The 13,343-nt window shown below is 50.1% G+C and overlaps 2 protein-coding genes across 8 annotated transcripts in view; both read left to right on the top strand.

The window, feature by feature from the left end:
- dlg1 (MAGUK family member discs large 1) overlaps positions 1 to 13,343 on the top strand; it is a 627,306-nt gene that overhangs the window by 471,276 nt on the left and 142,687 nt on the right. For all 7 annotated transcript variants that reach the window (XM_084594971.1, XM_084594967.1, XM_084594969.1 and 4 more), the window contains one exon: positions 7,167 to 7,223. In XM_084594971.1, coding sequence (XP_084451097.1) covers positions 7,167 to 7,223 — 57 coding nt within the window. The remainder of the gene's footprint in view (positions 1 to 7,166; positions 7,224 to 13,343) is intronic.
- On the top strand, positions 9,662 to 13,186 carry LOC146199483 (uncharacterized). The gene has a single exon (XM_084594965.1). It carries the CDS (start codon positions 10,052 to 10,054, stop codon positions 13,040 to 13,042), a length of 2,991 nt encoding a protein of 996 aa, XP_084451091.1. The 5' UTR covers positions 9,662 to 10,051; the 3' UTR covers positions 13,043 to 13,186.

Below are 13,343 nucleotides of genomic sequence, written 5' to 3'. Positions count from 1 at the left end.
TGGTCGGCATGTTGTGTGACGTCACGGAACCACAGAGCCAGCTCGGGCTTTTCCTGCGAGATGGGTATCCACTATCCAACCGAGTCGCATACGCTATACTGCTCGGCCACGCAGGCATATTCGTACGGCTTGCTTACAGCGGGACCTTATGTCGTGTGATGGTTCGTATAATGCGGTGGGTTACTTCTTTATGCTAATGATTGTATCTGAGATAATTGAGGCACTGCGCAAGGGATTATTAATTAAGAGAGTAGCATATCGGCAGCTACGCAGAAGAGAATCCGCAGCTCATTAACGCTTTGACGTCATTCCCTTAGAAACGTCAACCCCCCTCCTCCTCCCGTTATTAACGCGTAGCGTTAAGGGCCCCGTGTCGCAGGAAAGTTGGTGTCGGCGTTGTGGTTGTAAAGCGAAAATCAGAGGAAAGTAAAGAAACAATAAAGGTTTTACGGAAGCCCGCAGGACCAAACACGGTTCCTTCGCAATGCGAGGCGAGCACGCAACCACTCCGCCACAGAACCACACTGTTTCTCTCCAAATAAAAAAAAAAAAGGGGGGGGGGGGGGACCTAATGTATACATTGCCTTATAACTGTCAGCTGTCAGGTGCGTCATGAAAAAAAGTTAATTATGGAAGTAATAGTTAAGCTAGTAGTAAAGAAAATTTCCGCTTTGCTTGCCTACGATTCTGCACTCACTGGAAAATTCCCTCGGTCGTACGGAGCTGCCGCAATAGATGGCGCGAGCCGCCGCCCGATTCAAAGCCTACATGCATCCATCGTCTTCAAAACATTGGGGTTTAAATGCAACCGCGTTAAAGGCATAGCTTGAGCATCCTACATTTTTATTGCGAAAGCAATATTACGCCAGGTCTAACCGCTCGTCGCTGTGTGCCGTGTCCGTGGTCCCCGAGCCGGCGCTACGCAGCAGAAGAAAAAGAGGAAGAAAAAGAGGAGGAAGAAGAAGGACGCTCGGTCACCCGCAGCTTATGCTTTCGCTCTATATTCGGTTCAGCAGCGTTGAACCCTTCTAATATTCCTTTATTTTTGTCTTCAGCTCTTTACGTTTCATCTTTCGCTCATCGTTAGCCAACTTTTGTTCCGTCCTAATCTCTGCTATGATATCGGGCCTGTACTGTGATGCGGCCTTTCAGAAGCGCGACATTATCGCCTCATCCCCCCCCCCCCTCTTCGTTATTAACTTCCTTTGTCCAGTTGCAGTCCCACTCCCACGTTCACCCCTCAATGTGTATGCATGAGTCGTCGACTAGTGTACGCTTAGGTACGGTATACTGCGTTCGGATCCCGTGGGTCACTTCTCCGTGCAGACGCGATGGCGTCCAAAGCTGCCCGTCGACGAAGCAGGAAAGCACTGCAGCGTTGCGAACGCCGGATACGCGCGCTTTTGCGACGGGGACTGGTGCGTTTGTCTTGCTCATTCTTTTTTTAGCGCGTCTGTGTATCTATATCGGCCACACTATTCGGAAAAGCCTGCCTCTTTCCGTCCCTCCCTCCCTCTGTCGGCTCCTGGCGTTTCCCCGACGGGTTGCGCTCTTTCGGCGGCTTGGCGCCTTTTCCTGGCGCGCCCGTTGGACACGGTCGAAAAGCCAATGGGGCCGAGTGAGCTGCTACAAGTTGGTCGGCTGTTTTCATTGATTTTCCGTGCGCTCGTAGTTGTCTCAGGGCCGTCGCTTCGGCGCGTATTTTCTATTTCCCTTCTCTCTCTATGTCTGTCTCTTACGTTTCTCTTAAAAGAAAAAAATAGAGTGGTCGTGTAGTTGGCGCCTTTTCTTCCGCTCCCGTGTCCTCTCGCCGCTTCACCCTTTCATCGGACGTCTCAGACCTTACAGAGATTAAGAAAGGATAGAAAGAAGACGGTGATGGCAAAAAATGGGAGTGGTCGTTAAGCGCTCGTGTCGAACGTCTCTGCCGATATCTATCAGCCGAAAAGGAAGGGCATCCCTCTTGTGCCCCTCTCCTCGTCCCCCTGCGCCTGTCAGCGGCAATAGGCCTACATCGTTTCGGAGGAAGGAGTCCGGCCAGCGAAAAGCTCGGTCGAAATCTTCCAGAGGGAGAAGGAGTTGGAAAAAGCAAAGTTCTGTTGAAATGGGGTAGGGAGATGGAAGCTGGGTCACCGTATAACCCCACGGTCATTCCATTCCTTGTTATCCTACTTTTTACATGCTCTCTTTGCTCTCTTGCGTCCTCGCTGTGGTTGTGCGCCAGTGTCCGCGCGAGCGTCTCCGAATGGTTTGACACGCCATAACTCCATTGCTCCGATCTCGGCTCTTTGCGTCTCGCGGAGCTTTCTGTTCCGCTTCCCGAACAGCTAACCTCCGCAGTGCGCATTACTCCTCGGACCCTCTTTTTCTTTTCTCTCTCTCTTTTTGTTTTTTTCTCGTATTTTTGGGAGTCCCGGGTCCCATTTGTCGTTTTTACTAAAGAGGCAAGGCAGGGAACGGACGCACGAAGGTCGATGGTTCCCTGCCGGCCAACTTCCTTACTTCTGTGGGGCCTTGATGTCCGACATCAGCTTTGAGAGTTTTCCTTGTACGATGGTTTCGGCGTCTCCTAGCTGTGCAGCGCTGATACTCCTGTGCAGTAACACTCTTTGCTTTGAGCCAAGTTTGCAAGGAGAGAAATTTTCTTTAAAACCTTGGTTCGGCAAGTCAGAGATAACTTCTTTTTCGTGTGTTGGCTTGCAGAGGATCATATTAGTTTTCCTTTCCATTAGCTCTTTCACTTCTCGCTTTATAATCTTTTCGTCGCTTCTCATTTACCTGTTGGCATTTTTTCTTCACCCGACGTCAAATGTTTGCAGGGCCAAAAATTAAGTCACCAAAAAAAAAAAAGAGAGAGGGGTGTGTGTGTGTGTGTGTGTGTGTGTGTGTGTGTGTGTGTGTGTGTGTGTGTGTGTGTGTGTGTGTGTGTGTGTGTGTGTGTGTGTGTGTGTGTGTGTGTGTGTGTGTGTGTGTGTGTGTGTGTGTGTGTGTGTGTGTGTGTGTGTGAAAGAGAGAGAGAGAGAGAGAAAACAGAAGGAATGGGAAGGGGGGGGGGGGGGGCTAGAGCACAAAGCCTGAAAGGCACTTGGTGTCGTTCCCGTTCCATAGTGCAGGCTTCAGGCAGGTTGCAACCGCAATGGCTTGCACAAAATTCGCCTTTTCACCAACTATGGCTTTCTTTCCCCTCAAACTTTTGACCCGGTGCTTGCATCTGCCGTGGCTTGTAGCAGTAATTGGCATGTGTTTCGCACATCGCGAGTCCTTCCTTTTGTTGGACCGCAGGGCGCTATATGCACACGGTATGAAGGTTCCGCATTTATCGACCTGTCTCCTTTGTAACACTCTGTCGTGCGCTGTACATGTCGAAGGCATTTCTGCGCCTATTTTACGGAAGTGAGTAACGCGCAACTCGTTTTGAGTGCTAAAAGCGTCTACCATTGGGGATAAAAGCGTCTAGGACTCGAGAAAAGCAATTTCTCGCGCAAGTTGCACGTTCTTTGGCGGCCACTTGTTTTTTCTAAATCACGTCACAACACTTGCGTCGGCCTTTGACATTGGCAAGTCGTTTCCAGACACCGGATAACTAACCGGAGCTGTGGGTTTCGATTCCTTATAACGCTTCCTAGCTGGAAACTTTTGTCCCCGGTAGTATACGGGTCACTCTCAACTGGGTGATCGACCCGTGTCGGTGGTGGACCTCGCTACCGGTGACATTTGCGATGTCTGTCCATTTAGAGCATTCCACGTTGAGAAACGCCACGTACTTAACGAAAGGCGGCTCAATTACTTGGAAGACAGAAAAACAAAGGGGAGGCCTTCGTTCTGTAAATACGCAGTGCACTTCGAACCGTTTCTGTGATCTTCGTTTGCGAATCGCTGACCTCGAGATTCCGCCTCAAGTTCCTTATCGTACTCTGTAGCAGTTAGCGTTAAGACAAGGCGGCACAGCTGGTTTCAACGGTCTTGCTTCTCTGCGCTGCATGTTGTTCGTCTGAATTGCATAAGCGCAAGGGAAACGAGGTATTTCGGACATTGATTGTGTCCATTTTCTGAGCACGGGCTCGGACCACTTGGATCCCCTTTGAACTCGCATTCAGATCTGGACCGGGCCATTGTATATACTTGTTCCGGCCGGCCTGGCTCCCTAATCTCGAGTACTCGCAAAAAAGAAAAGGGAAAAAAATGTCTATCCTGCTTTCCGCGCACGGGCGTAATCAACACGCCCGCGCAGTGAAGGATTCTCTTTAGCCGCCAGTGACCGAACAGAAGGGCCGCTTTTGGAAGCTACTGAGTTTTGACTTTCGCTTCTCCCACTTTGGTTAAGCATAGATTGTCGCTGTCAAGATCCTCGCCATGCCCTCTCCTCTCACGTTGTTTCGTATCACCCCTGGTCTCGACATCCACGGCGGAAGCGGAATATTAGAGAGATTTAGCATATCGTGATCCGAAATCCGCCACAGTGACCCTCTACCGCTCGTGGGCGGGGCGCACAAACTGATTGGTTCCGATGCGGCAGGTCAGTGTGCCGACATCAAGTATGTGGCGCCATCTATCGGCATCAAAGTGATTTGCGCATGCGCAATGGAACGCGCGGTGGCGGATCACGGTAGCGGATCGCGGATCACGGTGTGCTAAATCCCTCTATTAAGCCTAGCCAAAGCATCCGCGGTGCGTGGAGTCGCCTGTTGTTTCTCGGCCCAGCGAACGCGGTGGCGACGCCTTTCCGGTGCCGCGAAAGGCACGCATTAAAGGAAGTTGTGTCTTTTGGAAGCATCCGTAGCCTCTTGTTCCGCGGCTCCGCGACAATGCAGCGGCGGCGTCTTCTCGGCGCTGCGAAAGCCACATATAATCACCGAGGACAGCGACCTTGTACCGCTATTGGGCTAGGCCTGGCAGGGCATTAAAACCGAGTACAGGGCCAGGTCATGCCGGGCTCAGGCTATATTTCAGTGTCGGGCCGGGCCTCCAGCAGGTATTACGTAGGGTCCAGGCTGGGCGGCGCGGCCTCAGACGTGCGGCCCGTACACAGCTGCCGTATTTTACTTGCACGTTGGTCGATACGTCGTAGAGGTCGATTCGATTCCCCGTATTGTGGTACGCTCAAAAAATGATAAAAAAAACGTCAATTGTAATACCGCATAGTTCTACCATCGGAAGCTCCGAGTTGCCAGTTGCCCTGTTTACATGGACTCGACAGCGGAGGGTCGATTTGGGGAGTTGAGTGGACTCGACCCTACCGGGTTTACATGAACCCTACCCGACGAGTGCAGAACCGGCTCTGGACGAGCGTAGGGAGCCTGCATGTTGTAACATGTAGGCTCCCTAGACGAGCGGCGATTACGGGGGCACCTCGCGTTGATGCGAAGAACTAGCAGACCACATCCGATTCCAGTTTTTTCCCCTGCGCATGTCTAGCGTTTTCCGTACTGTTCTCCTGACCCGCTGTGCCCCGAATCACCCCGACAGCTTTTACATGCTTCCTGCAGCGGGATTGAGTCCAGTCAACCCACCCCCTGCGCGGGAGTTGACTGAGCTCGAGCCGTCGTCTTCTCGACCAGATCCGACGGGGTTTAAATAAACCCGGTTACCGGTTTACGACCCGATAACTCAACTCAACTCGTTCTTGTCGGTTCAATGTAAACGCCGCAAGTTTTAAACTTAAATAGCTGGCGCGGCTAATCTCGTTTCGGGAAGTGAGGTGACGCCGCATGAAACTGGCTTTCTTGCATACTGAGCGCGAATTCGACACTTTGTTTCGAATTCTGTTTCGTTCTTCTAAACTTTAGCGCTCACCCTGAATACACAAAGCGTTTCCGACGTCTTACGTTAATGGCAGTTATCTTCTGCGGGTTCACAGTAAGCTTGGAGTTGCGGTTGCAAACTTTGAAGAGGTGCTTTCGATATTTTTTCCCTATTAATTGTCTAGACCACCTTTCACTAACGTCGAAATGGTGTGCGGCGGCGCAATTTTTCGGCCCCATCTGCGCATGAAATGGCAGCTCGCTTAAAAGCTGCCTATAAGGGTCACCTAATCGTGGAGGCACCACCTGCTTTGCGGCTGAGCGATTGGGGGAAGTTTCGTTTTTACGGCTAGGCCACTAGCTGTCTGCGTAGTGACTGTTCGGCGGGGCCGCGGGACGTTCTTATCTACATGACGGCCTCGTCTGAAAACCTTCTCCGCGGCCCTTCTGAAAACGAAGATGTAGCAACGGTGTTAGCAAGTGCCAACAACTCCCGAGAACGCTATGAGTTAGGGTAATTGACATCTCTTCTCATTTGTGTGTGTAGCCAGCCTTGCGCCACATGGCCTGCCCACGATACGCCTGTTATTTAGCCGCAAAATTCTGAAAGCGCGACCCAGAAGAAAAATAAGAGGAGAGCGTTCAGCCTATGCGGGTAAATGCGCTAAACGGCGTTGTGCGCCGCTTGCATTTTGTGCACAACACGGGACTGCTTTGTTGACAAAGAACCGAGGTAAACAGTCCCTGTCCATTGGACATGGAATGGAGGCCCTACATTTCCGGCCACACACGCCGTGTTGACAGTGATGGCATACGCGATGGACCCCTTCTGTGATCCTGTAAGGAGTGGAAAGGGAGTAGTGTGTCCTCTACCGCACTCCCTATTGTGTGCAGTGGATTTCGTTCGTAATCACACGTAATGCCAACAGGGGCATATTCGCACCTTATATCGATTTAGTTTGCAGTGGAAGGAGGCCTTTATCTGCGGTACTTGAAGTTTAAAGGTTAATAATTAGGGGATAATGAAACCTCGGTTAATGTCTTGGTAATGGCAAGAAATTAGCATGTTTTCAAGTGAGAATCTGCTTTTGTTGCCGACCATAAGCGTTCCGTATTTTTAGTGATGAAAATCTACTCCATGTTGGGAAGAATACACTTACTGTAAAGGAGTGCATTGAAGGGTATGTTACTCTTTTTTTACTCCGTTATAAGGTAAATCGTGAATGTTAAAAGGTATGACATCAAAAGTACGCGTAGTCTCGTCACACTGTCCGGGTCTTTTTCTGTCCTTGGCTGACGTTAAAATGACACGGAGCGCCACCACGTTGGCGCGGATGAATGCTGTGACCTTTTGTCTAAACGTTATAGCTGAGAGGGAGACATTATTTCTTATGCATGTTCGCAATTATCGCTTCTTCTTTGCAGGCACAAACCCCACTATTGGGCGGTGGTGGCGGCGGCGGCGTTGGCGGTGACCGATATGTAAGTGGCGCTCCATAAATTAGTTTTGTTGTCGTCATTTTCCACACTGTGAAAGCTTGAAAATGTTGGCATCAAAAACGAAGAGAACGGAGAAAGCACGAAAAGAAAAAAAAAAGCAGCAGTATTTTTCGCTATCGGTTATTTATCACCTGCTGTGTTCTTATCCTGCCAAAAGGCCAATAATCGTTGCGTGCCTCTATATTCTGTGGGCAAATTGAACTGACTGTGGTGCGAGTCGGAGATAAGAGCGCACAATCCTGATGCTGCTTCTATCTTTTGATCAAAATATGTGCAGCTCCTCTCTCGAAGTGTACCTCTCATATGTTGGTCATACACACCCGTTCAGTATGCGGAACTCGTCATATTTTGTTGCGAGAGCTGTACTCCGCTCTTCGTGAGTAGAGCATTCGGTTGACCTTACGCACCTTTATCCAAGGACTCACGAGTGTTCGTTACAGTACATGTTCGACGTGAACAACCCAGAACTGACCCTATCGCAGCCGTACAATAACGTAGACGCATACCGGTTTACCGGACCCCTCCTACGCTAGCGCAGTGTACCCGATTGCCCCTACCCCTGCCAATGCGCGTGCTTATGAGAGATCCAGTAAACCGGTATACGTCTACGTATACGTACTTCGTTATGCCTCTTCCGCGCTTTGTTGAGTCAGTCCGCATACCTGCACCTGTAATTGTTCTAGAGCACGTAACATTACCAGTAGCGGGGGAAAATCGCATGTGTGTCATAAACCATATCTGCGTTAACATTTTGCTTGCTTATGTCCAGAAACTTTGGCACTTTATGATAAGTAAAGAAAAAAAAAGGGGGAGAGCCGAGAGAACAAAGCGCGGAACTATTGGGTCTGCACCAGACTACGGTGACCTATACCGAACCCTGGCCAATCCTCCATTATTGTTGTACAGGCAACAACAGCTACAGATGCCTTGAAGCACCCGCTTGGAGTGCCTGCGCAGTAAGGCTATCGGGAATACCGAGTGGACGATGTACCTGCCCATTCTAATGCGTTCCCTGCAGCGACCTTTTGCACTAACGTGCCCAACTTTGGAAAAATTCATTCTACATAGCAGTTTAGGAGTTCGTCAGCCCTAGCTGCGTTGACGAATTTATTGACGCCGTCCCAAGGCAAGCGGTGGATAAACACGTTACTCGTGGGCGCGAGCTCCATACGTGTGCAGTTTTAGTTTGGAATCTAGCTGCCAGTGCGTATCAGACACCTGTTTTCGACCATATCGAACCCAAATGTCAGCTGTCCAACGCACAGATACAGTGCTCATACTGAGATGTCATTAACATTTATTATGAAAAATCTGATGTCCTTACTGCAGTGGCTTGGAACTTTACCGGTGTATTGCCTACTGGGAAGTTTACTCTGCAGTCATATTGACATGTTTGCAAGCATACGTGCACGACCATTGCTGCGGCTGCTGTAAACAAAAATATCTATATATGCGTCGCCGTAGCGGTACATCCTTATCTGCGTTGCCTAAATGAGTAATGTTTACTCGCTCGATTTGCTCTGACAGGCCTACGCGTGTGTAGGCTGATATCGGCCAGCTTAGCTGTGTGTACGACATTCGGTTCGATGTTTCCTGCTTGTGTCTGGTAGTGGGCGTGCTCGTCTCCTTGGGTGGAATCAACAGATGTTATAAATGCGTTTAATTGAATGAGATTGATACTCGTTCAAGCAATATTGCGGCAGAACTAAATTCAATATGAGCATGAACGAATATGAGCACCCAATAGCAAGAAAGGCGAGACGCGTGCGCGTGTTTTATATCGCTTCATGAAGTATGTCAGTAATTATTTCATCAAACGGCTGCATAGTCCCACATCCAAAAGTGAAAATGTAGACGTCGAAAGGGAAGGGAATAAAAAAAAAAATTCACGCGGTTAAATTTTGAGAGCACGCTGAGAGAGAACTCCAGGCGCATATTATTGTCAGACTACTCCCGCGCAGGTCGGGTTGTTGTAATTTTCTTATTGTTTTTCGCGTGCTAACTGGCCTGTGTAAAGTCGGTACATATATAGGCCATTCGGACTATTTTCGTTGCATGGGCGTTGCCTGCTAGCGCACATAGGTAACAGCTAGGCACGCGAGGAAGGCTAGCTGTCTCCGTGTCGCTGGCAGCTGTTTGCACAGTGTGCGCTGCTACGTACTACGTTGTGAGAAAGCAAACATCACGTGCCCGTTTTGTTATGACGCCGTCCGCCGTGCACTGATCTCGCCCTTTGGAGCAGCGCGTGATACTGCGCACCTTTGCGAGGCGTTAACACTGCTCAAAAATATAAAATAAAACAGAAGGTGAATGTCTTTGTAACACTCTCTCCGTTTAATGTTCGCTCACCGGAAGAGAAAGTGCGCACAATGCATGCTAGCGACGCCTCAGGTGTACGTGAAGCAAACGGAGAACATCGTTGTTACGTTTCGGACTCGCAGCGTGACGAACCTCCTTAAACAGTCTCGGCTCACTGAGAAAGTCAGACCGTATGATGCGTTGTATACCTTATCAGAGCACGCGGAACGTTCGGCATGCCGCGCGATAACGACTGGGTGTGTATTGCCGTTCCCGCGTCTTACGAGGTCCCCGTTGGGAGGAGCGAGAGCGCGCGTGAACGGAGAGGAAGTCCGCGGTCTACGATAGCTGGCCATAGTTCGAGTGCAACGCTATCTCTTGTTGTCATGGAGATAGTTGCGCGACCGTTGCACGTTTAGCGGCGGCCGTGGTTAGCACCGCTAGCTGAGAGGCGCCACTGTTGGCGTGTCGGGTCCCGACGCGCAGCGCACTGCGCGACGTTGGTCGCCGCCATGAGCTTCTTCGACGTGAGGAAATGGTACAGCTTCGTGAGCCTGCAGCCGCCCCCGCCGCACCAGCGGTACGATGATCGACCGCACCGATACCCCCAGAGCGTTCGCGACAACTTCCGAGCGCCGCGGGGCTACGTGGACATTGCGCCGACTTGCGACTCGCGCTGGGAGTGGGACCGCAGCCTGCGTGAAAGACCCAGAAGGTCGCCGCGGCAACTTCGCGGGGCCTTCTCCGAGCGCTCCTTGGTTGACGATGCTCCGTCGCAGCCGGACACGCCCAGAAGCTACCTGAGGAAGGCCGCCGGCCGCACCCAGACGAGCGCGGCCGAAGAGAGCCCTGCCGGCACGGACGTGCTCTCATCCAGCTGGGAAGCCGGCACGCCCAGATCGGAAAGGAGCCGGAAGGACTACAGCGCACCTCGCGGGTCGGTAGACGACAGCGTTCTCTACGAGCGCATCTCCAGGGTGATTGGTACCGACAATGTAGAGAAAGATGCAGAGAAAGTTTCTCCGCTGCAGGAGCAGCCAGCCGCTTCCTCTTTGAAAGGAACTGTTCGTAAACAAACTCCTCCTGTGCGTCGACAATCAACTGAAACACCAGAAGAAATTGTCCATGGATCCGTACGTGACTATGAAGACGTCGCTGAGACTTCGGGAAAATGGGGTGCCAAACTTTTTGGCCGCTCATCAAGCAAATCTGCCGTCTACCAAAAAGTGCAAAGAGGGAAAAAGAGTGACATCGCAAGTTCAAGTCAGGAAGAGATGTCAAGAGGGCCATTAGGGGGCGGCACTAATCAAGAGCGGCCCCATTCTGGTGACCTCGGACCCCCAGTACCTGCAAAAAGCTGGGTATTACAGCAACCTGCAGGAACTCGGGAAAAAGTCACCGGTGTGGCGCCAGCGAAAATTCAGGATGCTTCAGTCACACCAGGACAATCTGAGTCGCACTCAATATTCATTGACGAACAGCAAGAACAGTCTACTGTACCACATGTTCCATCATCATCAACTGATGAAAGGTCAACAAGGCAGCAACTGCCATCGCAGTTCGAAGAAGCTCCACGTTCATCAGGAAAGTGGGGCAGGAGGATTTTTGGCCGTCGCAAAAGCAAGGAACAGGGTGACAGCTACAAAGGAAAGAAAACGGACTACTCTGACGACTATGAAAATTCTTCCGCAGGTGCTGCTTTGAGCCACCAGGTTTCTGGTCAAGACTTTTTTAGTGATGGTGCAAATGTCGCAAGTAATGAGGAATATGGAAATGGTGAAAAGATAGACACTGACACCTCAGCGCAACAGGAAGTAAACTTATCTGCTAGGGAAAACAAGTCACATTTGGTTCCAGCTCCATGCAACAAAAATGAGTTGCCACAATGTGGGGACTTGCCAGCCACTGCGCAGGGGATGTCTGACTTCTCTGAACAGGCCCACGGTGTTCAGCTCAGAAAGGCTGATGAAACAAACCAGTCATCTTTGGAGATGCAGGAACAAAGTACAGAGCGTCATTACTATGAAAAAACGCTCTCCTCTCCGCCAGCACAGCCTGTGTCAGAGACATACCATGAAAGTTTTGATGAGCCGACGTCACCTGACAAAAGTGCTGGAAGAAAGAAGGGATTTTTCAAGTTTCCTTCTTTCAAAAAGAAAAAGAAACACTCAAGTTCTAGCATTGAAGAGGCGCTTCCACCAGCCAACCCTGAGCCTGTGGTAGTGGAACCTGAAAAATCATTATCCTTCGATGAGATACTAGCCGAACTCAGAAAGCAGCAGCAGGCAGAGCAGGCACAGCAGCAGCAGCTCAGTCCAGCATCAGATGACTATAGATTCCCAATGCACAGCCACCTAAAGAAAGTGCCACCTCCTGTTCCTCCAAAGACATGGAAAACAACCCCCGACCTTACAGCTGAGCCTCAAGAAAGTGCAGCAGTTGGTAAACCGCAAGCTGTAGCAGCTGTAGTGCATGCTCATACCCCTCATCCGACTGCTGAGGAAGACAATGTTCTCAAAAAGGCCCCTCCTAATCAAGAATTTGTTCCTGCTGTAGGTAAACTTCCTCTGAAAGCTGAAGCCACCAGTGATGGGTGCATGACTGAGGACTCCCAGCTACCTGTGAATTCCTTTTTTGACCGCGAGGATGAAGTGACAGTGTTGCAAGCAGAGGGCGATAATGCACTCTCTTCCTCACCCACAGTGTGGAGCTACTCTACGTTTATTCGTGACCGCAGTGAGGACTATGTGGATAGCTGTCCCAGAAGGCGGCACAACCTCCAGCTTTTGGCAGATGTGACTCTCAGCAGTGATGAGTTGCAAACTGTAACAGAGGCTAGAAATCTCCACGTGGCCGACAATTTTAAATGGGAAGAGAGTGGAAATGTCCGAGAAGATCCAATGTCAGTGAGACCTGTGGAGAAACCGCTGTCAGCAGAGATAGTCTTAGATTCTAGTGCTCAGCAAGAGTATTTCCTCTACAAGCCTGATGCCAGAAGCAAGAGCTCGTCAAGGACCCAGCTGTTCAGCTTCAGATCCAAGAAGAAAACTGAGGAAGTTGAAGATTCTTGTAGGGAGGTAGTAGCTGCAGCTTGTGAGAGGTATGAGTCAGTAGCGGAGTTGGCTACAAGTGCTGCATCGCTAGGCTCAAGTACTGCTCATCCCCTAACTGAATCCTCTGAAGAAAGGCTGGCCAACATTACTACAGATTCTACTGCCGACAGAACCTCGCAACAGATTGAAGAAACTGTTATAGTTAAGGAACGGCGCTTTGGCTTGAAGTTGAGCTCAATGAGGAAAAAAAAAGTTGACAAGCCAACAAAGAAGTCTGATTCATATGAGCAGCCAAGGGTACTGGCCGCCCTGCGACATGAAAGCAAGCCAAAACTTCCAGCCGACAAAGGCAGCATGATGGATGCCTACCTGCGTTCCCTGGAGATGCAGCCAAAATCAAAACCACATAACCGAAGTGATGATAGCCTGGACTTGTCTTTTGTAAGCTAAACATTTAGCATTTGTTATCCAACTTTCGCTTTGTTGTTTTTGACTAGTGAATGCTTATTTACAGTGCCATTCATGTGGATTTTGCAAAACAGTCACAGAAAGGTTGCTCAGAATTCGATAATAAAGAGCGCGAACTCTTAAAAATTGTCTGTTTATTTTTTGCATCCTGTGCCCACAATTCGTTTCGTTCATACACTTCAAGTAATCAATTCGAAAACAGTAGATATGGTTGTCACCTCCATGGTGATAAGAATAGATATCTGAAGCGTGCCGTTCGAAGCCGAGCTCTTCGGAGAGCCTT

Source organism: Amblyomma maculatum, chromosome 2 (assembly GCF_055883805.1).
Source record: "Amblyomma maculatum isolate TAMU_Amacu chromosome 2, ASM5588380v1, whole genome shotgun sequence".
NCBI lineage: Eukaryota > Metazoa > Arthropoda > Arachnida > Ixodida > Ixodidae > Amblyomma > Amblyomma maculatum.
The sequence above is the reverse complement of the archived record's forward strand: the minus strand, read 5'-3'. Positions and strand labels throughout refer to the sequence as shown.

Excerpts from the sequence above, each read along its gene's own strand:
- LOC146199483 (XM_084594965.1), top strand. The coding sequence starts at position 10,052 with ATGAGCTTCTTCGACGTGAGGAAATGGTACAGCTTCGTGAGCCTGCAG.